The 26,890-nt window shown below is 41.2% G+C and overlaps 1 protein-coding gene across 13 annotated transcripts in view; it reads left to right on the top strand.

Annotated features, from left to right (window-relative positions):
* zc3h11a (zinc finger CCCH-type containing 11A) overlaps positions 1–26,890 on the top strand; it is a 50,834-nt gene that overhangs the window by 4,517 nt on the left and 19,427 nt on the right. For 5 of the 13 annotated variants that reach the window (XM_061832639.1, XM_061832629.1, XM_061832627.1 and 2 more), the window contains 7 exons: positions 8,917–9,040; positions 9,133–9,315; positions 16,131–16,184; positions 16,277–16,432; positions 20,753–20,830; positions 20,913–21,008; positions 21,166–21,228. In XM_061832639.1, coding sequence (XP_061688623.1) covers positions 8,917–9,040; positions 9,133–9,315; positions 16,131–16,184; positions 16,277–16,432; positions 20,753–20,830; positions 20,913–21,008; positions 21,166–21,228 — 754 coding nt within the window. Of the gene's footprint in view, positions 1–5,657; positions 5,814–5,907; positions 9,041–9,132; positions 9,316–16,130; positions 16,185–16,276; positions 16,433–20,752; positions 20,831–20,912; positions 21,009–21,165; positions 21,229–26,890 lie in introns of all 13 variants that reach the window. The other 8 variants (XM_061832638.1, XM_061832632.1, XM_061832628.1 and 5 more) reach the window with 8 other exon arrangements.

The following is a 26,890-nucleotide window of genomic DNA, read 5'->3' as shown; positions in this document are numbered from 1 at the left end:
GCAGCACCGCTCGGCTCCATCATAAGCCGCACCGCCCGGCTGCGATGAGCCACGATGGCTCATCTCCGCTGCGGAAGTGGATCGGACGGGATGCGGTTTGGCCGTGATGGCATATCATCTGAATATGGCTCGAAACAATAGTGTAATATTGCACCGGTAACTTCACTCGGTTGTGTCGAAAAGAGCTTCCATGTCAGAAGGGGCGTTGGAAAAATACGAATATCTCTGTTGTTCGGCTTCCATAGTAGCAGGCACTGCGCGTTTTCAACGGCAGAAGTGACGACGTCAAGGACAGATGACGCGACTAATATGGCGACCACTTTGATGTTGAGGGACACTCAATTGCGCAACTTTGTGCATGGATGACGTGCTCTCCGCTCACTTTTTTTTTCGTATAGACATTGAAGTGAATACTGTTATATGTATTTTTCATTACAATATCTATTTTAGAATGTTTATAGGGATGTTGAGAGGAGTGTTAATTAGTGATGCTTCCCATAACCGTTGAATACCCGAATGTATTGTGCAACCATGGTTATATAAGTTGTTTTTCACTATCTTGTTCGCATACATAAACTCACTTGTTTTTCGCATCACTTGTTTTTCTGGTCAAGACGTCTGGACCGTTTCACTATCTTGTTCGCATGCATACCAAAGACGAACATTGTTGTGGGATGTCGTGAGAGTTATGGCTGCGTAAGATGTTTTTCAGAGCCTGAAGGACACACTTAGGTGTCAATAGTAAATCAGGAAACACGTTGCGGCGCCAGGTGGGACGGGTAGGCCACCCGCCCTTTCTCTCGCACGCAACTGAAAAGTATAATAGAGAAATGCAGAGTATAAACAGGTAGAGTCTGCTGCGGGTTTCGTACGGACGCCCAGCTGGTTGACAAGCGGAGCTCTACCTGGGTGAACGGCTCTCCACCTTCTCGGCATAGGTAAGGGGATCATATGATTGATTTCACGCAATGTCAACTGTGTTTTGAGAACTTGCATTTGGTCGAAATAAATATACCAGTTATTGAGGCTAAATAGCATTTGGGAACGTTGGTCTTTTGTTGAGTGTCGTCTTTGTCTCCTGAGCGCCGACCAGCACCGATCCTTTCAATAAAACAGATGTCACCCCCACTTTAAGTGGGGCATGCAATATTATTTGGCCCCTTTACTTTCAGTGCAGCAAACTCACTCTGCAAGTTCAGTGAGGATCTCTGAATGATCCAATGTTGACTGATAATGATAAATAGAATCCACCTGTGCGTAATCAAGTCTCCGTATAAATGTACCTGCTCTGTGATATGAAACCAAAATCGAACTTTTTGGCCACAATGCAAAAAATGTTTGGCGTAAAAGCAACACAGCTCATCACACTGAACACACCATCCCCACTGCCAAACACGGTAGTGGTTTGGGCCTGAAGATGAATGGAGCCAAACAAAGGACCATTCTGGAAGAAAACCTGTTGGAGTCTGCGATAGACCTGAGACAGGGAAAGAGATTTATCTTCCAGCAGGACAATGATCCAAAACAAAGCCAAATCTACAATGGAATGGTTCACAAATAAACGTATCCGGGTGTTAGAATTGCCAAATCAAAGTCCAGACCTTAATCCAATTGAGAATCTGTGGGTGGAGCTGAAGACTGCTGTTCACAAACGCTCTCCAGTCCACCTCAATGAGCTCGAGCTGTTTTGCAAGGAAGAATGGGCAAGAATTTCAGTATCTTGATGCGCAAAACTGATGGAGACATACCCCAAGTGATTTGCAGCTCTAACTGCAGCAAAAGGTGGCACGACAAAGTATTAATACAAAGGGACCAAATAATATTGCACGCCCCAATTTTCAGATTTTTATTTGTTAGAGATTAAAGTATCCAATAAATTTTATTCCACTCCACGATAATGTCCCGCTTGTTGGTGATCCTTGACAATATATATATATATATATATATATATATTTATGTTTGAAGCCTGAAATGACCTTTTGCTTTCGATCCCCAAACTGGTAGGAGCTTAAACAGGAGGCTCTGGCCAGCCCGATCGTATTTCAATAAATCCTACTGAATTTGGACTGAATGTTGTGTATAGTTGACGTGGGACGCTCCTGGTGACGACTTCAGTGGACTAAAATCATGATCTTTGTAATCTTAGTACCCAAATTGGAGTCGTATTGTTCGCGTTGAAGCTGCTCGGCCCAAGTTAGCCTAGCCTAGATCGCGAACAACAAAACGCGTCTATTCTAAAATTTAACTGAGCTGAACTATTATTTAACATCAAACGTTAGTACTTACACGACCGGCAAAACCTATGTTTTGTTTATGAGGACCGTGAGTACTTAGTAGGAAGTTGGGCAAGTAGAAACGTCAACTTAAACTTGCTTCAAGGCCCAGACCACCTTAGCTTTGCTGGCTAACTACGAGATGCGTTTGTATTCAAACCGTGCTGTTGAAGAAACATCAAACGTGAGTAACTTCAAAACTTGTACGACGAGGGCCGTGAGGACTTATAGGAAATTTAACAAGTCTTACCTTGGTACATCTTAGAACCCAAATTGGTGCCGTATCGTTCGCATTGAAGGTGCTCAGCCTGAGTTAGTGTAGCGCACTTACATTACCTACGTAGAGTATACAACGAGGACCAAACATCGAACGTGGACTCAACCTTCAACTACTAGAGTGTGAGGGCCATAGTGGCTTGAATTCCTTCCATCCACATATCCTTTAAATCGCCATGTCCTTTTATATTTTCACACAGGTAGTATGTGTTTTGTGTACTTTATGTGCTGACTGTGTTTGATTTGATTGCTTTTATCTGACTTTAACTTAGATTAGGTAGTATGTGAATTGTGTATCTTATGTGCTGACTTTATTTGATTGCTTGTTTTGACTATCTGTAGCCCGAAGGGGGGGCACAATTCCTGTGTGTCCTGTAAGCCGGTCCCAAGCCCGGATAAATGCTGAAGGTTGCGGGAGGAATGGAATCTGGCATAAAACTGCCAAACATATATGAGCATTCATCAAACGAATTCTATAACGGATAGGTCGTGGCCCGGGTTAACAACGCCCGCCCCCCGGCACTTTTAATCTGCAAGGCGTAGGTCGAAATTCAGATAATGTAAGTCGAAGACAAGAAAAGAGGAGGAAAGTGGCTTAATTGGTAAAAAAAGAAGAGGCATGCACAGACCCTACAACTGTGTGTAGGGACTTTGAATGTTGGGCCTATGACTAGAAAAGCTCAGGAGTTAGATGACATGATAATTAGAAGAAAGGTTGATATAGTGTGTGTATTGTGCATCCAAGAGAGCAAGTGGAAAGGGAGTAAGGCTTGAAGTTTAGGAGCAGGGTTTAATGGAATAGGGTTTATATATATATAGACACACACACACAGACAGAGTGGACAGGATCTTTTTTGGATAGGTGGTACCGATCAGTGCAAATCAAAATTAGCAGGCATTCAAACAGTTTTTTTCCCCTCTTGCAATGAAGTCATTAAATTATTGATCAGCAAACCTATTTTCTCCCTTGTGCGGTTGTTTTGACACACCCTTAGATCCTGCTGGTTCAAAAAGTATTAGTATGAGTAATATATACTTTACAACGGGTCAGGGCACTCTGTATAAGCTTAACATAATGTGGGATGTTGACGCACTCCAAACTGCTCGAAATGCTTGAAGACTACATCTTGTGACTCTTATAAGGAATAGCTCCCTATTAATTGAATATCTATTGTCCTTTGTCCTGTTTGTTTTTTCTACTTTTCAATACTTGACATCAAGGTCGAACCAGGGCAGCACCGATTGCCAGAGACAAATTCCTAGTGCAGTGGTGGACAAACTACGGCCCGCGGGCCACATCCGACCCGTTGGGTCTTTTTAATCCGGCCCGCCGAAGATTTGTACAAAATTAAGGTTTGATGTGAATGATTGCATTTATTTCATTTGACTTGCAATGACAGGCATTTCAACACCAGGTGGCGCAGTAGGCGCAGTGTATTGATGTTACGGAGCCCGGGCCATTTCCAGTTATTGCTATTCTTCTACTGGTCAGATCAGAACCCATCTACAGCAATGTCAAAGAAAAGAAAAGTTGACAGTGAGTGCCGGGTGTTTAACAAAGAATGGACACCTATGTACTTTTTCACTGAAGTCCGGTCCAAGGCTGTATGTCTTATTTGCCAAGAAACCGTTGCAGTTTTAAAAAGAGTACAACATCAGCCGTCACTTTACCACGAAGCATGCTAATTACGCCAGCAACCTTTCAACACGAGAACGTACAGCTACCGCTGACAGGTTGGTAGCTAGCTTGCAGGCTCACCAAAACACCTTTATTCGAGCAACTTCCATCCAAGAAGCAAGCACGAACACAAGTTATTTACTGGCATTCAAACTAGCAAAAGCCAGCAAGCCTTTCTCCGAAGGGGAGTTTCTTAAGGAGTGCATGGTAGAGACAGCAAATATTTTATGTCCTGAGAGCAAGAACAAATTCGAAAAAATTAGCTTATTGTGCAGGTCAGTGACTCGCCATGTTGAAGTAATTGACGAACACTTAACTAGCAAGCTAAACAAAAAAGCGGAGGCATTTACATTATATTTTTTGGCACTGAACGAAAGCCATGATTTAAAGGACAGCGCTCAGCTTTTAATTTTTATCAGAGGGATTAATGAGAATTTCAAGATAACGGGGGAGTTTCTGGATATGGAATCCCTGAAAGGAAAAACACGTGGAGAGGATTTATTTAACAGCGTGTCAGCAGTCATACAGAAGCACAAGTTACCGTGGAGTACGCTCGCCAACATTACCCCAGATGGCTCACCAAATCTGACAGGAAAAATATTTGGGATACTCAAGAGAATTCAGGACAGGGTGAAAGAGGACAACCCTGAGCAGGGGGTAATTTTCCTACACTGCATAATTCACCAAGAAGCACGGAGTAAATCAGTGTTGCAGCTTGACCACGTAGTGAAGCCGGTTGTGAAATTTGTTAACTTTATTCGAGCAAGGGGACTTCACCATTGTTGATCACACGGATTTACTTTACCGTTGTAATGTCCGCTGGTTAAGTTTGGAAAAGGTATGTCAACGTGTGTGGGAGCTCAAACAGGATATTATTTCATTTTTGAAGCTACTTGACAATACTGTCAATTTTCCTGAGCTGAATGACACAGATTGGATTTGTGATTTAGCTTTTGCTGTGGACATACTGACACACATGAATGAGCTGAGTGTGACGCTACAAGGGAAACACCAGTTTGTTCATGAAATGCAAGCGAACATCAGAGCCTTCAAAACCAAGCTCGATTTATTTTCGAAGCAAATGTCAATCAAGTCATTTGCTCATTTCCCCACACTGGCTACATTAAAAGAGGCCCCGTGACGTGACCTGCATGAGGAATTCTGCCGTCGGTTTTGTGATTTTTTTTGGAAAAATTGACAGGGCACTTTAGCGGATGTCATGTCCCTTCTCACGCGACCCGGAAACGGCGCCACAGGAGTTGCAGTTGGAACTGATTGATCCCCAATGTGACATGGTGTTAAAGGACAAGTTCAACTCCCTGAAACTGGAGGAGTTTTATGCTTCATTAAGTGCAGCCAAATTTCCAAACATCCAGAAGATGGCACAGAGGATGCTGGTGTTATTTGGCTCTACATGTGTGTGTAAACAGACTTTTAGTGTGATGAACACCAACAAAGCACCCCACAGATCCCAGATGAATGATGAACACCTCAGATCTGTTCTGAGAATTGCCACAACAGAAATTCCACCAGACTTTGATGCACTGGCTAAAATGGGTGATCAACAACACTGTTCTCATTAAAAGGTATGTTAATCCTTCAATGCTTTTTTCCTGTTTGTTTGCTATGTACTGTTAACAAATGCAGATTTTTACATGTATTGTATCTTGTGTTGACCAGGCCCGTCTGTCAAATTTGAAAAGTCAATGTGGCCCCCAAGCCAAAAAGTTTGCCCACTCCTGTCCTAGTGTGTTATGTACTTGGCCAATGAGTCTGATTCTGATTCTAAGTGATTAAAAGGTTTGAATGCGATGTGCTATGACCAGCACAACCTCAATGGTAACTTGAGATGAAAATGACATTCAGCGTGACTGAGACTGAATGTGAGAAATATGAGACTTTTGAGGCCGTTCAACCCCAATACTTTAGTGGGGCTTCACAGGAGGATGGTGAGTAAAAATTACTTTTCAGTTATGTTTGAGCCATTTTACTGCTATTCCAGTTACTGTTTGGAAACAAGGTATGTAAATGAACATTTAGAAAGCCTTTCTGTGTCAATATCCAATTTTTACAACGTACCAGTGCATGGAGTATACAGTTTATGTGCAGCGTATACTCCGGCATGGTTCGTGTAAAAAAACGCTACGCAGCATGGGCACAGCCTTTTAACCCGTGTGTGCTGTTATCTGGAATATGGTAACGATCACTGCAGTCCTCCACCAGTTGGGGCTTCGTGGCAGAGTGGCTTAATGGAAGTCTCTCCTCAGTGGAAGACACACAAAAGCCCTCGTGGAGTTTTTTTTAAAATACACCAGAAGGACTCCTAGATGGTAATAAATAAGATTCTCTGGTCTGACAAGACCAAGATAGAATTTTTGGGCCTTAATTCTAAGCGGTATATGCAAAGAAAATCAGGCACTGCTCCATCACCTGTCCAATACAGTCCTCACAGTGAAGAATGGTGGTGGCAGAATCATGCTGTGGGGGTGGTTTTGAGCTGCAGGGACAGGACAAGTGATTTTAATCGAAGGGTAGATGAATGTAGCCAAGTACAGGGATATTCTGAACAGAAACCTTCTCCAGAGTGCTCAGGGCCGAAGCACACATTGGCTCCAGAACAGCTCCGTGACTTTTCTTGAATGCCACAGCACTGACTTCAACCCAAATGAGCATCTTTGGAGGGACCTGAAAATGGCAGCCCACCAATGTTCACCATCCAACCTGACAGATCTGGTGACAAATAGGAATGGCAGAGTACTTCCAAATCCAAGTGTAAAAAAAAAAAAAAAAAAAAAAATACATCATTTACAAAGAGACTTGTGGCTGTATAGATACTTTTAATGTGACATCATGAGTCACATGAATTTTGTTCACCACGCCCTCTGGACGGAAAAAGTACAATACAACTCGCGTGTTTTAGTGACCTTTTTGTGAATATTGTCTTGCATATAAGCGTCTTATGGCCTTTTCATCATGGTATTTCATTGTGTGGCTTATGGTTGTAAGAACAGACAGAAAAAGGGGTCTTACACTTCAGGCACTGTGTACATTTTGCTGGACATTCAGCTAATTTACTGTGGTATCCTCCAAACTTGTTACATATCTTTATGGAGGTCTTTGGGGTGTCAATATGCCTCCTCGCACCCGCAGTGAAACTTTGCTTTCCAGGTTCGCGGTGGATAACGTGAACCTCGTGGCTGTCGATAGCCATAGCATTTAGCTGCTCTTTTGCTAACACTTGGGAGCAGGCTATGCCGATGACTTTTTTCGAGTGTGCCTTCCGGCCACTGGCTGTGTAACTTTTCCCAAACACTCGGTGAGTTGGTAGCAAAAAGTATACGGTCTCTGACCATCTCATCACTGTTTGTTTGGTTATAGTCTTTAAGCAACAGTTCGAGTTCTGTCACAAAGTGCTCAAATAACTCACAGTTACCCTGCGCTTTCTCGTGAAACTTATATCTAGCAAATATGGGGTTTGCTTTCGGAATAAGGTAATCAGATAACTTTTTGTAATAAGTTTTTAGCAACAGCTTCGTCCATGTATTGCTGAAATCCCGTCCTTCGCCGATCCACGGCAGGAGGAAACTGTACTTTTCCTCTTCACCTCTGTTTTTAAGTGGTCCCGTGAACGTGAGTTCGGCGTGTTGCTTGAATCTCCGCCATGCGTCTGGTAGATTGGATGAGTTGAAGCACTGAACGACTCGGCTTCTTTGTTTTTTTTCCCCCAGTGAGCTCCTTTTTTTATTTCTTTCCCGTGAGTCCGTAATTATACTTCCGTCACTCTGACACCATCTGAGTCCAACTGTACTTTTTAACGTGGGTGATAGGGTGATATTTATGTCGCCCCTCCCTACCTCTCCTGCTGACGTCGACACAATACTCTCGAGTATCACGTGGCTTCTTCTTTCTTTCTTCTTTCTTTATTCCTCACGCCAGTGCCTCAATCATTTCTGGTTACAGTGTTTGTTTGTCAAAGGACTTTCAAGATAAAAGATAACCATATCCAAAACATTACAGTATACATTTATTGCTTCCTAGCCATGATATGTAGACACCGTCTTGCCATCCAAAACAAACACGTGGTCGGCGTGACGTTAGTGAAAAGAATCTATGCGGTCAGATGTGTGGTGCTACTTAACACTAGGCAAAGGGTCTTAATACTGATGATTGTGATATTTCAGTTTTCCTTTTTAATCTAAAATCTCAATTTTGTATTTTATCTGTCAATGTATGGTGCTGTATGTTCATTGAGTTTTAAAAAAAAAAAAGTTTTTTGCAAATGACAGAAATATAACAAGTGAAAATCTGAGGGCATCTGAATACTTTCCTACCCACTGTAAATACAACGAAATAAAAGCTGGAATTCTGAACTTTAATTTCATATTCATCTTTTGATCTGAAACCCAAATGTCTACAGTGAACAATAAAAGCTAAGGAATTGACCTTGGCCTTTTGGAGGGGACTGTAAATCCATACAATGGTTGTTGTTATTTAACATATTTAGTCAGTTTAAAAAAAATCTCATACAATTCCCATTTTACCGACTGATACAGTTCAATTTGAGCTAGGGACCTTAATAGATATTATTATAATGATGGAGTAAGAATATGATCAGACCATTCTTCATGCTCTTTAGAAAAGCAAACATTCTTCATGTTGTTACATTTTGTTACTCTTTTACCAATACAGAAAAATAGGAAGGAAATAGCATGTTATTGGGAGACCCATCCAGCTGGCTGCCAGAAACCACACTGCGCCTTTTTCCATGAAAAGGCACGTTATGTTGATGGCATTCTTATCCCACCTGACAAAAGTGAGTTTAAAACAGGAAACCTTTATGCTTATAAACTCAAGACCATTTCAACTCTGTCATATTCACTAAAATGATCAATAAAATTCTCCCAGGTCAAAGTCAGAATGATGAACTGCTCCATGATGAGCTTTCCTCCCAACCAGCTACTCCTCTCCCTACTGTAGCCAATCCCCAGTTGAGAGGTGTCATGAAGAATGAAAACCAGGAACCAGTCCCAAGTCCTACTCATCCACCAGTGGTTATTAATCCAGTAGATGATGATGAGGATGAAGATGGTGAGTTTTCTGTTTTTTTAGTGTTTCATTCATTCATTGTATTCATTTTTTAAAATTACATCTTTGAGAAACAATTATTTTTTTAAAAAGGACATATGCTTTTACCTCAAAATTTAAAGCAACTCAAATAGGTTTTACTGTCTATTTTTTTCGCAAAAGTATTACTGCACTGTATTTTGGGTATTTAGATGTAGAAGAGTGACTCTGTTTGACCCAGTTTTGTATCCGCTTTGTCCCTATTTTGTCAAGACCGCCCCCTTTCTTATTGGTTACCTCTGTGTAGAAGAGTGATTCTCAACCAGTGTGTCGGGGCACATTAATGTACCAAAAGCGCTGTTCTGTTGTGCTGTGGGATATTATAGAATGTTATATAATTTCTCCCAGAAATATTTACAAGGTATCATGTGTCTTTGTTCCTCAATGCAGCCCTATGGGGGCACTTTCGGAAAGTGTTCATACAGGTTCTCGATGGACAGGAGGAGCTCCCGGAAGACTGGACTACTATAGCCAAGGTGATCAGAGAGACAGGCAGGAGAGTACTTGGTGTGTCTTCTGGTAGGAAAGGGGAGAAGGACACTTGGTGGTGGAACCCTAGAATACAGGAAGTCTTACAAGGAAAATGTTAGTAAAGAAGATGTGGGAGACTGAAAGGCGGAAGAAATACATTGAGATGCGATATAGGGCAAAGGTAGAGGTGGCAAAGGCTAAACAAGAGGCATATGACGACAGGTGCACCAGGTTGGACACGAAAGAAGGAGAAAGGATCTCTACAGGTTGGTCAGACAAAGGTATAGAGATGGGAAGGATGTGCAGCAGGTAAGGGTGATTAAGGATAGAGATGGAAATGTGTTAACTGGTGCCAGTAGTGTGCGAAATAGATGGAAAGAATACTTTTAGAAGTTGATAAATGAAGAAAATGAGAGAAAAGGAAGAGTGGAAGAGGCAAGTGTGAAGGACCAGGAAGTGGAAATGATTACTAAGGGGGAAGTCAGAAAGGCATTACAAAGGATGAAAAATGGGAAGGCAGTTGGTCCTGATGACATACCGGTAGAGGTATGGAAGCAATTTGGAGAGATGGCTGTGGAGTTTTTGATGATTAGTAAGGACGAAGTTAGAAAGGCACAAAAGAGAATGGAAAAACATTAAGGCAGTTGGTCCTGATGACATTCCTGTGGAGGTATGGAAGCAATTTGGAGAGAGAGTTTTTGACCAACAGAATAATGGGGTGAGAAGATACCCGAAGAATGGAGAAAAAGTGGCCTAGTTCCCATTTTTAAAAACAAAGGCGAGATTCAAAGCTGTGGGAACTATAGAGGAATAGTTGATGACCCACACAATGAAGTTATGGGAAAGAGTAGTGGAGGCTAGACTCAGGACAGAAGTAAGTATTTGTGAGCAACAGTATCGTTTCATGCCTAGAAAGAGTACCAGAGATGCATTTTTTGCCTTGAGGATGCAAGTGGAAAAGTACAGAGAAGGTCAGAAGGAGCTACATTGTGTCTTTGTGGATCGAGAGAAAGCCTATGACACAGTACCAAGAGAGGAACTGTGGTACTGCATGCATAAGTCTTGTGTGGCAGAGAAATATGTTAGAATAGTACAGGACATGTATGACAGCAGCAGAACAATGGTGAGGTGTGCCTTAGGTGTGACAGAAGAATTTACGGTGGAAGTGGGACTGCATCAGGGATCAGCTCTGAGCCCCTTGGTGTTTGCTGTGATAATGGATAGGTTTACAGATGTTACACTGGAATCCCCTTGAACCATGATGTTCGCAGATAACATTGAGATCTGCAGTGAAAGAAGAGGGCAGCTGGAGGAACAATTAGAAAGATGGAGGCACGCACTGGAAAGAAGAGGAATGAAGATTAGCCAAAGTGAAACAGAATATGTGTGCATGAATGTGAGGGGCGGAGGAGGAAAAGTGAAGCTCCAGGGAGAAGAGATATCGAGGGTGGATGACTTCAAATACTTGGGGTCAACAGTCCAGAGCAATGGTGAGTGTGGTAAGGAAGTGAAGAAACTGGTCAAAGCAGGTTGGAACAGCTGGTGGAAGGTGTCTGGTGTGTTATAAGACAGAAGAATCTCTGTTAGGGTTAAGGGCAAAGTTTATAAAAGAGTTTATAAAACAGTGGTGAGGCCGACCATGATGTACGGATTAGAAACGGTGGCACTGAAGAGACAACAGGAAGCAGAACTGGAGGTGGCAGAAATGAAGATGTTGAGGCTCTCGCTCGGAGTGAGCAAGTTGGATAGGATTAAAAATGAGCTCATGAGAGGGACAGCCAAAGTTGGATGTTTTGGAGACAAGGTTTGAGAGAGCAGACTTTAGTTGGTTTGGACATGTCCAGAGGCGAGCGAGTGAATATATTGGAAGATGGATGCTGAAGATGGAGCTGCCAGGCATAAAGAGCAAGAGGAAGACCAAACAGAAGGTTGATGGACATTGTGAGGAAGACATGATGCCAGTTGGTGTTAAGAGAGGAAGACTCAGGAGATGGGTTTATATGGAAAAAGGTGATATGCTGTGGTGACCTCGAACGGGACAAGCTGAAAGGAAAATAAATAATGTGTGTTTGTTCCTCAATGTATATCAGTGACTGACAGAACATCCATCCATTTTCTTAGCCCCTTATCCTCATAATGGTTGCAGGAGTGTTGGAGCCTGTCCCAGCTGTCAACTGGCAGGAGGCAGGGTTCACCCTGAACTGAATGCCAGCTAATAGGGCACATAGAGAAAAACAGCCGCACTCACAAATACACTGACGGGCAATTTACAGTATAGACAATAAATATTTGAACATTCTACTCCATTGCAAGTTGTCCCACTTAGAAATCATGGAGGGGTCTGACGTTTTCATCGTGAGTGCATGTCCATTGTGAGATTAATCTAAAAAGAAAAATCCAGAAATCACAATGTATGATTTTTTTTTTTTTTTTTTTTTTAACGATTTGTGTAATACAGCTGCAAATAAGTATTTGAACACCTGTCTATCAGCGAGAATTCTGGCCCTCAAAGACTTGTTAGTCTGCCTTTAAAAGTCCACCTCCACTCCATGTATTATCCTGAATCAGATGCACCTGTGTGAGGTCATTGGCTGCGTAAAGACACCTGTCCACCCCATACCAGACAGATTCCAAAAAAAAAATAAAAATTTCAGACCAATGCAACTGCGCACTTGTTGCACAATGGAAACACAAGGTCTTCTGCTCAGACTACTTCTACTTCCTTGTTTACCTGACTCCGCCCCCTGCGGGTTTTGAAGTGGTACACTCATAATTACAAACACTGTCCACCACCCTGTATAAATATATATATATATAACTATAGGAGGCAACATGACATTAACCTTAAAACTGCTTGGGAGCATCATTCAGCTTTCACCATGAATTGCTAAAGCTATTCTGCAAGCAATAATTCAGTTTTACACCAAGAAAAACAGACAGGGATATCATCCATCCATTCATTTTCGTCGCTTATCTTCACAAGGGTTGCGGGGAGTGCTGGAGCCTATCCAAGCTGTCAATGGGCAGGAGGCAGGGTACACGCTGAACTGGTTGCCAACCAATCGCATGCCACATTGTGACAAACAGCCACACTCACAATCACCTAGGGAAATTTAGAGTGTCCGAATAATGTTGGATGTTTTTGGAATGTGGAAGGAAACCAGAGTGCCCGGAAGAAACCCACACAGGCACGGGGAGAACATGCAAACTCCATACATGCGGGTACGGGATTGAACCCGGGACCTCAGAACTGTGAGGCCAACGCTTTACCATCTGAACCACCGTGCCCCCAGGGATATCATTGTGGGTTAAAAAAAAAATAATTGAAAGAAAGTTGGAAGCGACCTTTCAAATTTATAGTTATTGTTGGCTTGGTTTGGTTAGCAATGTATTTTTTTGTTTGTTGACATTTTCATTGTAGGTCTGCAAAAAACACAATTGTTCTTAAAAATATTCTGATTGGAATATAAATGATGTAATCTGAATCCTTAATGAGCCACATCGCTTCAATGGATGACACTGATCTGACCACAGTGTGTATGTCTGATGTTGCTCACAGTGGTCAAAGAGGGCGCTCTTGGGCTTAATGTGTTTGTTCAGACACATGGTGAGAGTTCAGAAACAATTAGTTATAAAAATGTCTGTATTATTTACTGATAACAAAACATGACAGTAATAATTGTCTAATTCATACATTTCAATCATTCACAAAAACGAGAATTGAAACGTTTTTGAATGGATACAATATATACACTATGAAAGCATGCTTGCATGCCATGACGCCAATCTGAATTAAATTTAGTTTCACTGTTAGTAGTTTACTTAGTTGAATTTGTATTTGAATTTGTAATTTTTGGGGGTAACGGTATGCACCTAAATAATGAATGTGTACATTTTGAAAACGGAATAGCATTTATTTATAGATATACTAGATATATTTCATTCATAATACAATTTATAAATCTTGTACATTAAAATTGGTGATCATCCTTTGATCATGCTTGTAGCCCCCAGCCCCCCGGCTATTTTTCAGTATTTTTTTCATTCAGTCAAATCACATGCCTGCTATACAATCAGTAAGACTCAAACTTGTAACATGGCCAAGACCAAAGACCTGTTCAAAGACACCAGAGACAAAATTGTACAACTCCACAGATTTGTAAAGGGCTACGGAGAGAAACTCAATTGGAGTGGAGCCCCATACAAGATATCACCTTGTGGGGTCTCAATGATCCTTAGAAAGGTGAGGAATCAGCCCAGGATTATATGACAGGACATGGTCAATGACCTGAAAAGAGCTGGGACCACCGTTTCCAAGGTGACTGTTGGTAATACACTGATACAATGGTTTGAAATCATGCATGGCATGGAAGGTTGCCTGGCTGCTTAAACTAGCACATGTCAAGGCCCGTTTTAAGTTTGCCCATGACCATTTGGATCATACAGAGGAGTCATGGGAGAGTGTTTTGTGGTCAGATGAGACAAAAATGGAACTTTTTGGTCATAATTCCACTAACTGTGTTTAGAGAAACACGAATGATGAGTTCCATCCCAAGAACACCATCCCTACTGTGAACCATGTGGGTGGTAGTATCATGCTTTGGGGGTCATTGCTGGGTCTTTCAACATGACAATACCCCGAAGCACACAGCCAGGAATACCAAGGAGTGGCTCCCGTAAAAAGTATATTATTAAGGTGCTGGTGTGGCCTAGCCAGACTCCAGACCTAAACCCAATAGAAACTCAATTTTTCTTGGCAACAGCCCAGAAACCTGTCTGATCTCGAGAAACCAAACCCCCCCTCCTGCAGTGTGTGCAAACGTGGTGAACAGGAAACGTTTCACCTCTGTAATTGCAAACAAAGGCGACTGTACCAAATATTAACATTGGTTTTCTCAGGTGTTCAAATTCTCATTTGCAGCTGTATCACACAAATAAATCGTTAAAAAAATCATGCAATGCGATTTCTGCATTTTCTTTTTAGATTATCCCTCTCATAGTGGACATGCAGCTGCGATGAAAATTTCAGACCCCCTCCATGATTTCTAAGTGTGAGAACTTGCAATATAGCAGGGTGGTCAAATACTTATTTTCTCCACTGTAGAGTGTCGAATTAATGTTGCATGTGTTGGGGATGTGGGAGGAAATCGGAGTGCCCAAAGAAAACCCAGGCAGGCACGGGGAGAACATGCAAACTCCACACGGGCGGGTCCAGGATCGAACCCGGGACCTCAGAATTGTGAGGCCAATGCTTTCCAGCTGAACCACTGTGCCGCTCCTACAGAACAAATAAAGGCTACTCTATTTGGTGGCAGGAATTACTCTTATCAATCCATTCATTCATCCATTTTTAAGCCGCTTATCCTCACTAGGTTCACAGGGAGTGCTGGAGCCTGTCCCAGCTGGCATCGGGCAGAAGGGAGAGTATACCCTGAACTGGTTGCCAGCTAATTGCAGGGCACATGGAGACAGACTCCTACAGAACAAATAAAGGCTACTCTATTTGGTGGCAGGAATTACTCTTATCAATCCATTCATTCATCCATTTTTAAGCCGCTTATCCTCACTAGGTTCACAGGGAGTGCTGGAGCCTGTCCCAGCTGGCATCGGGCAGAAGGGAGAGTATACCCTGAACTGGTTGCCAGCTAATCGCAGGGCACATGGAGACAGACTACAGCTGCACTCACAATCACACCTCGGGGGAATTTAGAGTCTCCATTGAATGCATGTTTTTGGAATTTGAGAAGAAACCGGAACTTCTGGAGAAAACCACCCCAGCACGGGGAGAACATGCAAACTCCACACAGGTGGGGCCGGGATTTCAACTCCGGTCCTCAGAACTTTAAGGCCAACGCTTTACATCTGCGCGACAGTGCCGCCCGGAAGTGCTCTACCTAGTCATTAATGTATCCACCCTTTGTGACCTTTTTCTTTGTAAGAGTGCAGGGACCTTTTTTAAATTGTAAAGTATGTCCACAAAGTTTGGAAATCACTGGTTCACAATACCCACTTGTGAGAGCATGCTGTGATAGCTTGGGAGGATGGAGATCTTCGCTAGTGTTGTAGATGACCTTGAGAATTTCGTATGGCTTGATTTCAGGTCTCTTGGCAGAAAAATGTCAAAGAATGATTTTAATTCCTATTTAACATTTACTGAGACATTATTACATCCCAAACAAGAAAATTTGGTTTTCCATATATTCGTATTATGTCAAGTCAGGCCCAGTAGTTTGTTGGTATATTAGTATATTTTCAATTTACCCCCCCCCCCCCCCCCCAATATGGCTTTTATGTATTTGTGCTTCCAGACCAATTCTCAGAGGAAGGAGAGGGCCCTTCCCCAAGAAAAAGATGCCAGCCTGGTGAGTTCAGTAAAAGATAAAAATTGCGACTAAGTAGCTAAAATTTTCTTCAATGCCTATTGGTGCTCAGTGAAAGTGGTGTTACTTGACAGAAGAATCACACATTGAAGTGAGGACCCTGGAGGATATCCGGCTGAGGAAATCCCTAAAAGTGGGCATGAATGCTGAGAGTGCTGATGTTTCTTTAAATAGGGAGAAAGAAAATAATATTTCAGCCATCTGGCTACCCTTTAATTCATCAAAAGAAGGTAAAAATATTCACAGTTCTTTGGGATTGAGATGAATTTTTAGTGAGTGGGGACGCCATCCCTCTCTAGGGTAGTCCAAATGTTTTATATTTTAGATTTGATTTGGAAGATTCAGGAGGAGGTTGAATAAAATACTTTTCTGTTACGTTTGCGCCATTTTACAAAGTCTTTCTGTGGGAATATCTAATTTTTACAACGTACCAGTGCATACGGTATACAGTTTATACTCTGGCATGGCTCGTGTTTGGAAATAGTTTAAAAAAAAAAAATGCTACACAGACTGGCACGGCCTATTAACCCTTTTGCACTGTCGTCCGGAATAAGAACAAAGCCCACGAAGCGTTTTCTTTTAAAAAAAAATAAAAATGACTCCTAGATGGGGATGAACAAAAGTTTTGGTCTGATGAGACCAAGATAGAACTGTGATCTTAATTCTAAGACTGGGCTCACCAACTTTTTTGAGGCTGAGCACTACTTCATGAGCATCGATCATATGAAGGGCTACATGACCTCTTTGTGGCACACTTCCAAAATAACCAAACTCCTTAGACTTTATAAATCTATAAATACATATATGGTACATGAGAAAAATGCCTCCTCCAAACGAGTCCGCGGTGCGAAGAAGGTTGGGGAACACTGCTTAATGTTATACCTTATTTTTAAAATTTAATTAATGTAAGCAAGTCAGTTTGAAAATTTAAAGCACAATTAATTATAATTATACAATTTGTGACCTTTTTAGACCATGCCTCTATAAGTGGTCCCCGCAGGCAACTGTGCGCTCACTGGCCCCGCGTTGGTGACCCCTGTTTTAAGCAATATGTGTGGCTCATCACCTGTCCAATACAGTCCCAACAGAGAAGCATTGTGCTGGCAGCATTATACTCTTGGGGTGTTTTTGAGCTGCAGGCATAGGACAACTAGTTTCAACCTCAATTAGGTATCCAATAAAACCCAGGTCGGGTGAGATACGTGTCAAGGAAGCGTCTGGGAGACATCCGGATCAGATTCCCCAGCCACTTCATCTGGCTCCTCTCAATGCGGAGGAACAGTGGCTCGATACTGAGCCCCTTCCGGATGACCGAGCGTCTCACCCTATCTCCAAGGGAGAGCCCGTACATCCTGTGGAGTAAACTCATTTCGGCCGCTTGTATCCAAGATCTTGTTCTTTCGGTCACGACCCACATCTCGTGCCCATGGGTGAGGGTAAGAACGTAGATTGAGTGGTAAATTGAGAGCTTCGCCTTTCGACTGAGCTCCCTCTTTACAACGCACCAATACAAATTCCGCATCACTCCAGACCCTGCACCGATCCGCCTGTCGATCTCTGGATCCATTCTTCCCTCACTACACCCCAAGATCATAAGACTCCTCCAATTGGGGCACGATTTCATCCCCGAACCAGAAAGAGCATGCCACCCTTTTCAGACTGAGGACCATGGTGTCAGATTTGTAGGTGCTGATCCTCTCTTCCCAGCTGCTTCACACTCTGCTGTGAACCGCTCCACTGAGTGTTGGAGATCTTTGCTTGAAGAACCCAACAGAAGCACATCATCTGCAAAGAGCAGAGATGCTGAGGCTACCAAACCGGACACCTTCTACCCCTCGGATGCGCCGAGAGATTCTGTCCATAATAATTCTGAACAAAATCGGTGACAAAAGGCAGCTTTGGCAGAGTCCAGCTCATTGGAAATGAGTCTGACTTATTGCCGGCAACGCGACCCAAACTCTGGCACCGTTCGTAGGTAGACTGAACAACCCATATCAGCCATATCAGGAGGTTTGGTGTCCCATACTTCCAAGAACCTCCCAGATGAATCCCCTAGGGACACAGTCGAACACATTTTCCAAGTCCACAAAACATATGTAGACTGGTTGGGTGAAATCCCATGCATCCTCGAGGATCCTGCCAAGGGTGTAGAGCTTGTCCACTGTTCTATGGCCAGGACGAAAACCACATTGCTCCTCCTGAATCTGAGATTCGACTTCCCGACGGAAACTCCTCTCCAGCACCCCTGAATAGACCTTACCAGGGAGGCTGAGTATTGTTGTCCCCCTATAGTTGGAACACACCTGCGGTCCCCTTTCTTAAAAAGGGGGACCACCACCCCAGTCTGCCAATCCAGAGGCACTGTCCCCAATGTCCATGCAATGTTGCAGAGGCGTGTCAACCAGGACACCCCCACAACATCCAAAGCCTGTAGGAACTCCGGTCAAATCTCATCCACCCCCGGGGCCTTGCCACCAAGAAGCTTTTTAACCACGTCTGTGATCTCAATCCCAGAGATAGAAGAGCCCCGCGTCAGACAAACCAAACTCTGCTTCCTCATGGGAAGACGTGTTGGTGGAATTGAGGAAGTCTTCGAAGCATTCTCCTCATCGACTCACAATATCCCTAGTTGAGGTCATGCCTCATCCCCACTATACCCAGTGTTGATGGTACACTTCTTGTCTGGCATGTTGTGCTGGGAGGCAGCAACGTACCACGTCAGTGCAGGTCTTTGAAAGACTGTATTTTCAGACGGTCTTGCAGTGAAGAAAACAAGTATTTCAACACCCTGCTATATACTCACACTTAGAAATCATGGAGGGGTTTGAAATTTTCATCGTAGTTGCATGTCCACTGTGAGAGAGAGAGAGAGAGAGAGACTCTAAAAAGAAAAATCATGAAATCATTATGTATGATGTTTTTTTTTCAACAATTTATTTGTGTGATACAGCTGCAAATAAGTATTTGAACACCTGAGAAAACCAATGTTAATATTTGGTACAGTAACCTTTGGTTGCAATTACAGAGGTCAAAGGTTTCCACAGACTGCAAGAGGGATTTTGGTCCACTCCTCCACACAGATCTTCTCTAGATTAGACAGGTTTCTGGGCTGTCACTGAGAAACACAGAGTTTCAGCTCCTTACAAAGATTTTCCATTTAGGATTCAGGATAACACATGGAGTGGAGGTGGTCTTTTAAAGGCACACTAACGAGTCTTTGAGGGTCAGAATTCTAGCTGATAGACAGGTGTTCAAAGAGTTATTTACAGCTGTATCACACAAATAAATCGTAGAAAAAAAATCATACATTGCGATTTCTGTTTTTTTTTTTTTTTTTTTTTTTTTTTTTTTTTTTTTTTTTTTTTTTTTTAGATTATCTCTATCACAGTCGACCCCTCCATAATTTCTAAGTGGGAGAACTTGCTGCAGTATAGCAGGGTGTTCAAATACTTATTTAAAGCAAGGAGCAGGGGGTGGAACAATTAGAAAGATGGAGGCCTGCACTGGAAAGGAGAGGAATGAAGATTAGCCGAAGTAAAACTGAATATATGTGCATGAATGTAATGGGCGGAGGACGAGTGAAGCTTCAGGGAGAAGAGATAGCGAGGATGGATGACTTCAAATACCTGGGATTAACAATAGAGAGCAATGGAGAGTGTGGTAAAGAAGTGAAGAAACGGGTCCAAGTGGGGTGGAGCAGTTGGCGGAAGGTGTCTGGTGTTCTATGCGACAAAAGCGTCTCTGCCAGGATGAAGAGCAAAGTTTATAAAACAGTGGTGAGGCCGGCCGGCCATGATGTACGGATTAGAGATGGTGACACTGAAGAAACAACAGGAAGCAGAACTGGACGTAGCAGAAATGAAGATGCTGAGATTCTCGCTTGGAGTGCACAGGTTGGATAGGATTAGAAATGAGCTCATTAGCGGGACAGCCAAAGTTAGATGTTTTGGAGACAAGGTTAGAGAGAGCAGACTTAGATGGTTTGGACATGTTCAGCGACGAGAGAGTATATTGGTAGAAGGGTGCTCAGGATGGAGCTGCCAGGCAAAAGAGCGAGAGGAAGACCAAAGAGAAGGTTGATGGATATTGTGAGGGAGGACATGAGGACACTGGGTGTTACAGAAGAAGATACACGAGATAGGCTTAGATGGAAAAACATGACACGCTGTGGGGACCCCTAACAGACAAGCTGAAAGGAAAAAAGAAGTTCAAATACTTATTTTCTTCACTGTAGTGGCACGACCACATCACCTGGAATGTGAACGAATTATTGTTATAATTTTTGACCATTTTGAAACTTGATGCACATACTTAAATTTCTATTTTTTTTAGTGTTTTTTTTTAATCCATTCAATGTCTGTCTTGTTTGTTTAAGGTTTTCATGTCAACAGTCAGAAAAGAATAATTTGACCAATCAAGACATAAAAACCATCACATGGCAAAATTAGACGAAGACTGTTGTCTCAACATAGAAATTCATTTTAATTGGCCCGGTGTTCACATTGATGAATTGCAATAAAAATGACCTATTTAAATTTTCTTTTTCTCAGAAAAGGTTGTCTTTGAAGAAACTTTGAGATCACAAAGCACTGTTGCGAACAGGCTTGGTAGACAGAGGGACCCCACTTGTATGTTAGCATTTTTCCTCCATCTTGACAACTTGATCATTGCACTCACACCCACTTAATCTATGAATTTGTTCCATTGTAGGTCTAATATATGAGGAGGGTCCTATGAAAAACAGTCTGGCAAAGCGTTTGGGTAGATATGTGAAAGAAGAAAAAGTGCAAACACCCTATCAGAAAGGTAAGCATTGTCAAAAGTAAAGTAGGTTCTCAAGGTACTGGCACTTTTACTGTTATGCAGAATGATGCCAGTCAGGGCAATAATTTATAGATTCATAAACTTTTACTCTGTTTCGAATTATTTGCTCATCTTAATTAGAATTTGTTTTCTTCATCAGCTATGAAGTCGATTAAGGAAAGACTAACACTGCCTGCTGCTCCTGTTGCAGTCAGTCAACCAGGTAAGAAATATCAAGTGCACAAAACATTACGTTGTTTGCTTAGCAACCCCATGAACCAGAGATACAGATTACCGGTTTCTTTTTACGTTAATTCAAATTTAAAATTTTCATAGAATCATCTTTATAATCATACTTTCGCTGTTTTCAGAGGAAGCAAAATTTGTTGTTCCAGTCCAAGAGGATGCGGTCCTAAGCATCATTGGAGTATCATTCTATTTTGACGAAAACTTGGCTTTTTTCCCGTCTTTTAGCCAGTCAGTTAGCTGGAAGTGGTCGGTTACTCTTCACAATAATATTTTCAGGAAGCCAGGGACATAAATGTTTGGCGCTCCTTATGTTTTTGTCCCCCCCTCTACAACAAAGTATTAATCATTTGTTACAGAGGCAAGAGTTCTAGCTATTGTTTAGCCAAACCTGAATATTGTCTTTTGACCTATTAAGTGGGGAAAATGTAAAATGAAAAAGAATATGAACTCTCACCAAACCTGCCATTATATACACCAGGGGTGCTGAATGCGTGAATCGCGAGGCAGTTTCAGTCGATCGCGACGGCTTGCAGAGAAAAGGAAGAAAAGACATCAGCCATATATTTTTTTTAACTTTAGCTCACCGCGCATGTACATGCTGTCAGTGAGTCTCCCCCCACCCACCATTTTAGGCTCTCGCTTAAGAAATCTTAAACATGAGTATCCCTTTTATACGGAATGGGAGGCGGACTTTTTTTTCACGGTGTCATTTTTTAAGTGCGTTTGCCTCATCTGCCAGTGTAGTGAAATGTGGAATGGCATTTTCGAACTGTTTATGGAAAATATGACACCGACATTCTGCCGAAAAGCAAGCTGAGAATGAGAAAAGTGAACAAACTAAAATCCAAACTAAAATTGGCCGCAGAGCAATCACCGAAGCAAGAGATTTTCTCTCACTGCAGTTGGACGAATCCACTGACGTAAGTGACACAGCCCAGGTTTGCATTTTCATTCGGATGGTGTTTAGTGATCATCAAAGTGAACTTTGTCATATAAAAATGTTTAAAGTTAATTATGGTGTGTAATATTGGCTCATGCAGTTATGCAAGGCACACAAACATACATTTACACGTAAAGAATCGTCAATATACTTAAAAATAAATACGTTTTGCATTTTTGAAGTGGGTAGATCTTTGTGATTTGGTCATTCTATTTCATGATTGGTGACCACCCAACCCATGTTGATCGTGGCAGGCTGGATGCTTGACAAGTAGATCTTGGGGTCAAAAAGTCTGGGCACCCCTGATATACAACCATTAGGCCACACCATATTGGAAAAAAATGTGAATTATTTTTTTAATTTTACCTATGACATATACATTGATCTGTTGTCAAAGTGAATTATCTCTGCGAACTGCTTAAAAGTTCAGTTTAAGTCCATAATTTAACATTTTGAACTAAATTTATTGGTCCATAAATGATCTAGGACATAGGTTTTTTTTATTTTTTTTTTATTTTTTTTTTTGCTTATGGCCTAGTTTCCTCAAAATACTGGCATTTTATTTCTTAATATTTACCACTCATTCAGACCAATCTAGAATCCAGCTGCACCTTTCATCCTACATTGTTGCTCAAATTATTTTTTAAGTACTGAAAACAAAAACTGGACTTTTGTCCTTAATGCGGACTGCAAAAAAGAAAAGATGCAACATAATAGGAACGTTGATGAAAAGACATTAATAATTTTGCATTCCTTGCACCTCTGTCTGATTATGGTAACAATAATTGATCTGTTATATAACAAAACATAAACTCACATGATTGCAGTGTTATTGTACAGTGTTTTCACGAAAGCATTCTGATACCTATGTGGTAACCTGTTAACTACTGTATGTATAATGTATTTTTACAATGCATGATTTTTTCTACCCATATGATCAAAATGAAACTGTAACTGTATTTTTAGTCATTTCAAATAATTATTCTGAATTTAAGCACTTTATTTCAACATGTAATTCGTTTTATTTACTCACTCTTATTTTGAAATTCACAGTCGTACTTTTATTTCGTAAATGAGAAAGGACACTTGTGCTCATATGTTTGATTACCCAGTCAGACTTTGTGGGTACAATTCTGGAAAGAAAACATCAAGGGCTAGGTGAAACACAATTAGCTTTATTTTAGACTAAGATTCAAATTAAGCAGTCAAGCGTTTAAGAAAAAACATTAACCAAAATATAACCATAAAGAAATTAATTATGGTTATTTTTAAGCCATCAGTCGTACACAAAAAGAAAAATACTTAAATTCTGCCAAGACATGTTTGTTTGTTTAGGGATGTTTAGAACTGTGCATATATTGTTGAATTGTAATGAAAGCATAGACTTTATCATAGCCTTTACGTGGCACGAGCATATTAGAAAAGTGTTCCGCTTTTCGTAACCACTAGATAGCAGCATACATTTTTAATTACATTTATTTAATTCTTTTTCCATTTTCCACTATTCCTTTGTGTAATGTGCACCATCACATTTTGACATTTTTTTGGGGGGTGAGGGCATTGCACATTATCCATAGGAAATTATGGACTGTATTACAAAATAACATTCACTGCAATTTATGCGGCATCCCCAAAACACCTACCAGACTCATGCAAATGCCCCATGCTTGGCTAGTTTCATTCTGAACAGTTAAATAGGAACTGTAGCTGGGGTAGATTTTTTTATCGTTTGACAATGTCCAAACAGGTCCCACTGCTGGGCACTTTTTATATTTTAGCTGATTCACTGGATGCTACAAAACACCAACATAGCAGCAGACCTTGTGACGTGACTAATGTGCATACAAACATAGCAATGACAATGCTCAAACAAAATATCATGGAGCTCTAATATATGTGGACAATTTAATGAGGTACAATACAAAGTTGAATCGACAAACTACATCTTAGGGTTGACTGTGATAGTCAGTGAATATAAAGAAAAATAAACATTTTTCCTTGAAATAACCTGAAATCAATGGTAGTTTTCTGCAATATTTTTTCCATTTTTTTAATACAGTCTGCTGAATAAAATAAAGAACAATAAAATACTATAAAACAAATAAATAGTCAAATAATATAAAAAATTTCTTGTAGTATAGCGCTTAAAAGGAATACACAGAAGTGCAAAGAATTACTGTATCTTCTGCACTATAAGTAGCACCCAAAGCCTTTCATTTTCTCAAAAGCCGACCGTGCGTCTTATAATCAAGTGCGCCTTATATAAGGATCAATATTGAGGCGCAACAGGTCTCGCAACTAAGCAGCCGCCAACTCCATTTTCCCCTGTAGAAGTAGCGTGCGGTGCATGCTGGGATAGATGACTGCGTGAAGTGTGCCATTTCATTTCTATTTGTATGTTTGTGTGAAGACTCCAAAATGACTCCTGTACTACTACTACAATACTATGTCACTGACTTTACCTCGGGGAAAATAATAAAACAGCTGTATGGAAGTAAATAAGTGCCACCAGGATTTGAATTTGAAATGCCACAGAAAACAGGATTTGAATTTGAAATGTAAAGTGATCACATTTTCAATAGTTGTATTTCAGTGTAACTTTTCAATGTTAAAAATTGAACTGTCTACAATTCACTGTCTGAAGTTCAACTGGCTAAAATTTGCTGTGTGAAATTCAACTGGCTAAAATTTGCTGTGTGAAATTCAACCGGCTAAAATTTGCTATGTGAAATTCAACCGGCTACGATTTGCTGTCTAAAATTCACCATCTTTGCCACCAAGCAGGGTTACTTCAGGTCAGAACCGAACACGCAGCCAATTCAGCTACACTTTCTTAGTAGGTGACATCACGGGACTAATTTTAGACAACGAATTGTAGCCAGTTGAATTGTTAACATTGAAAAGTTACACTGAAATACAACTTTTGAAAATGTGATCACTTTACATTTTCAAATTCAAATCCTGTTTTCTGTGGCATTTCAAATTCAAATCCTGGTGGAACTTACTTCCATAGAGCTGTTAATTCATTTTGGGAGCAAAAAGAGTTGTCAGAACACTGGTTTGAAATCTATTAATAAAGTATGACTGACCTATCCGTTTTGTTGACATTCTCTTTAGCGCAGCTCCATCTAATGGATGCATAACGTAACCCCAGCCTCTACTGTAGCACCTATTCGATGCCCCTTATAATGCAGTGCACCTTATATATGAAAAAAGTTTTAAAATAGGTCATTCATTGAATGTGCGCCTTATAATCCGGTGCACCTTATAGTGTGGAAAATACGGTACTACATAATAGCACTTCCTGTAATGTTTAAGTATGCCTTCCATTTATTCAGTTCATGTGCTGAGAAATGAACTCCTTCAGACACTTTTAGGAACACAAGATTGTCATCTTTGGAAGGCCTGACTGATGTGTCAATCTTAACATTGTGAGTGATGTGGCTGGAAATTGTTTCAGTCACTCACATTTGAAAAATGTACAGGTGGAGTCAGTCATGCCCACTGATATAAAGTTACGGGTGGGGTCAACCAGTCATGCCCGCAGATATAAAGTTGTGGGTGTGATTAGGGATGGAAGACTTCAAAATAATTTACTGAGTTGTTATACCCGAGTATGTAGTTACTTAATACCATAATCACAATTTTTTGACACTGCACAGATGGAGACAGACATTTTTAAAGAGGTCAATAGACATACAATTTCAAAATTAAGTATTCATATAATCAAATAATTTTAATCTATCGTAATTTACAGCACTATCTATTATCAATCCATTGATGAAAGCGAGCGAAAGATCTGTATCTTCCTAAAGCATGTAGAGGGGAAATGTTTTAACTTCCAAGTTAACGTGGTACCACGGGTGAAAATGACCGTTCGCATTTAAATATGGACAGAGTAGACTAACATTAGAATTTAGATCAAGTCAAAGTAAATCTCAAACTTATGGTTAAGGTGGGGAAAAAAAAAAAAGTATTTGAACACCCTACTATATTGCAAGTTCTCCCACTTAGAAATCATGGAGTGGTCTGAAATTTTCATCGCAGGTGCTTGTCCACCCTGAGAGAGATAATCTAAAAAGAGAAATCCAGAAATCAGAATGTATGATGTAAAAAAAAAAAAAATTACGATATGTGTGATACAGCTGCAAATGAGTATTTGAACACCTATCCATCAGTTAGAATTCTGACCCTCAAAGACCTGTTAGTCTGCTTTTAAAAGTCTACCTCAACTCCATGTATTATCCGAAATCAGATGCACCTGTGTGAGGTTGTTAGCTGCATAAAGACACCTGTCCGCCCCATACAATCAGTAAAACTCAAATTTGTAACATTGCCAAGACCAAAGAGCTGTCCAAAGACACCAGCGACAATATTGTACAACTCCACACGGCTGGAAAGGGCTACAGAGAAATTGCCAAGCAGCTTGGTGAAAAAAGGTTCACTGTTGGAGCAATCATTAGAAAATGGAAGAAGCTAAACATGACAGTCAATCTCAATCGGAGTGGAGCCCCATGCAGGATATCACCTCGTGGGGTCTCAATGATCCTTAGAAAGGTAAGGAATCAGCCCACGACTACACGACAGGACTCTGTCAATGACCTGAAAAGAGCTGGCACCAACGTTTCCAAGGTGACTGTTGGTAATACACTAAGACGTCAGGGTTTGAAATCATGCATGGCACGGAAGGTTGCCC

The sequence above is a fragment of the Syngnathoides biaculeatus genome, chromosome 10 (assembly GCF_019802595.1).
Source record: "Syngnathoides biaculeatus isolate LvHL_M chromosome 10, ASM1980259v1, whole genome shotgun sequence".
NCBI lineage: Eukaryota > Metazoa > Chordata > Actinopteri > Syngnathiformes > Syngnathidae > Syngnathoides > Syngnathoides biaculeatus.
Note: the sequence above shows the minus strand (reverse complement) of the source record. Positions and strands in the feature narration are given on the sequence as shown.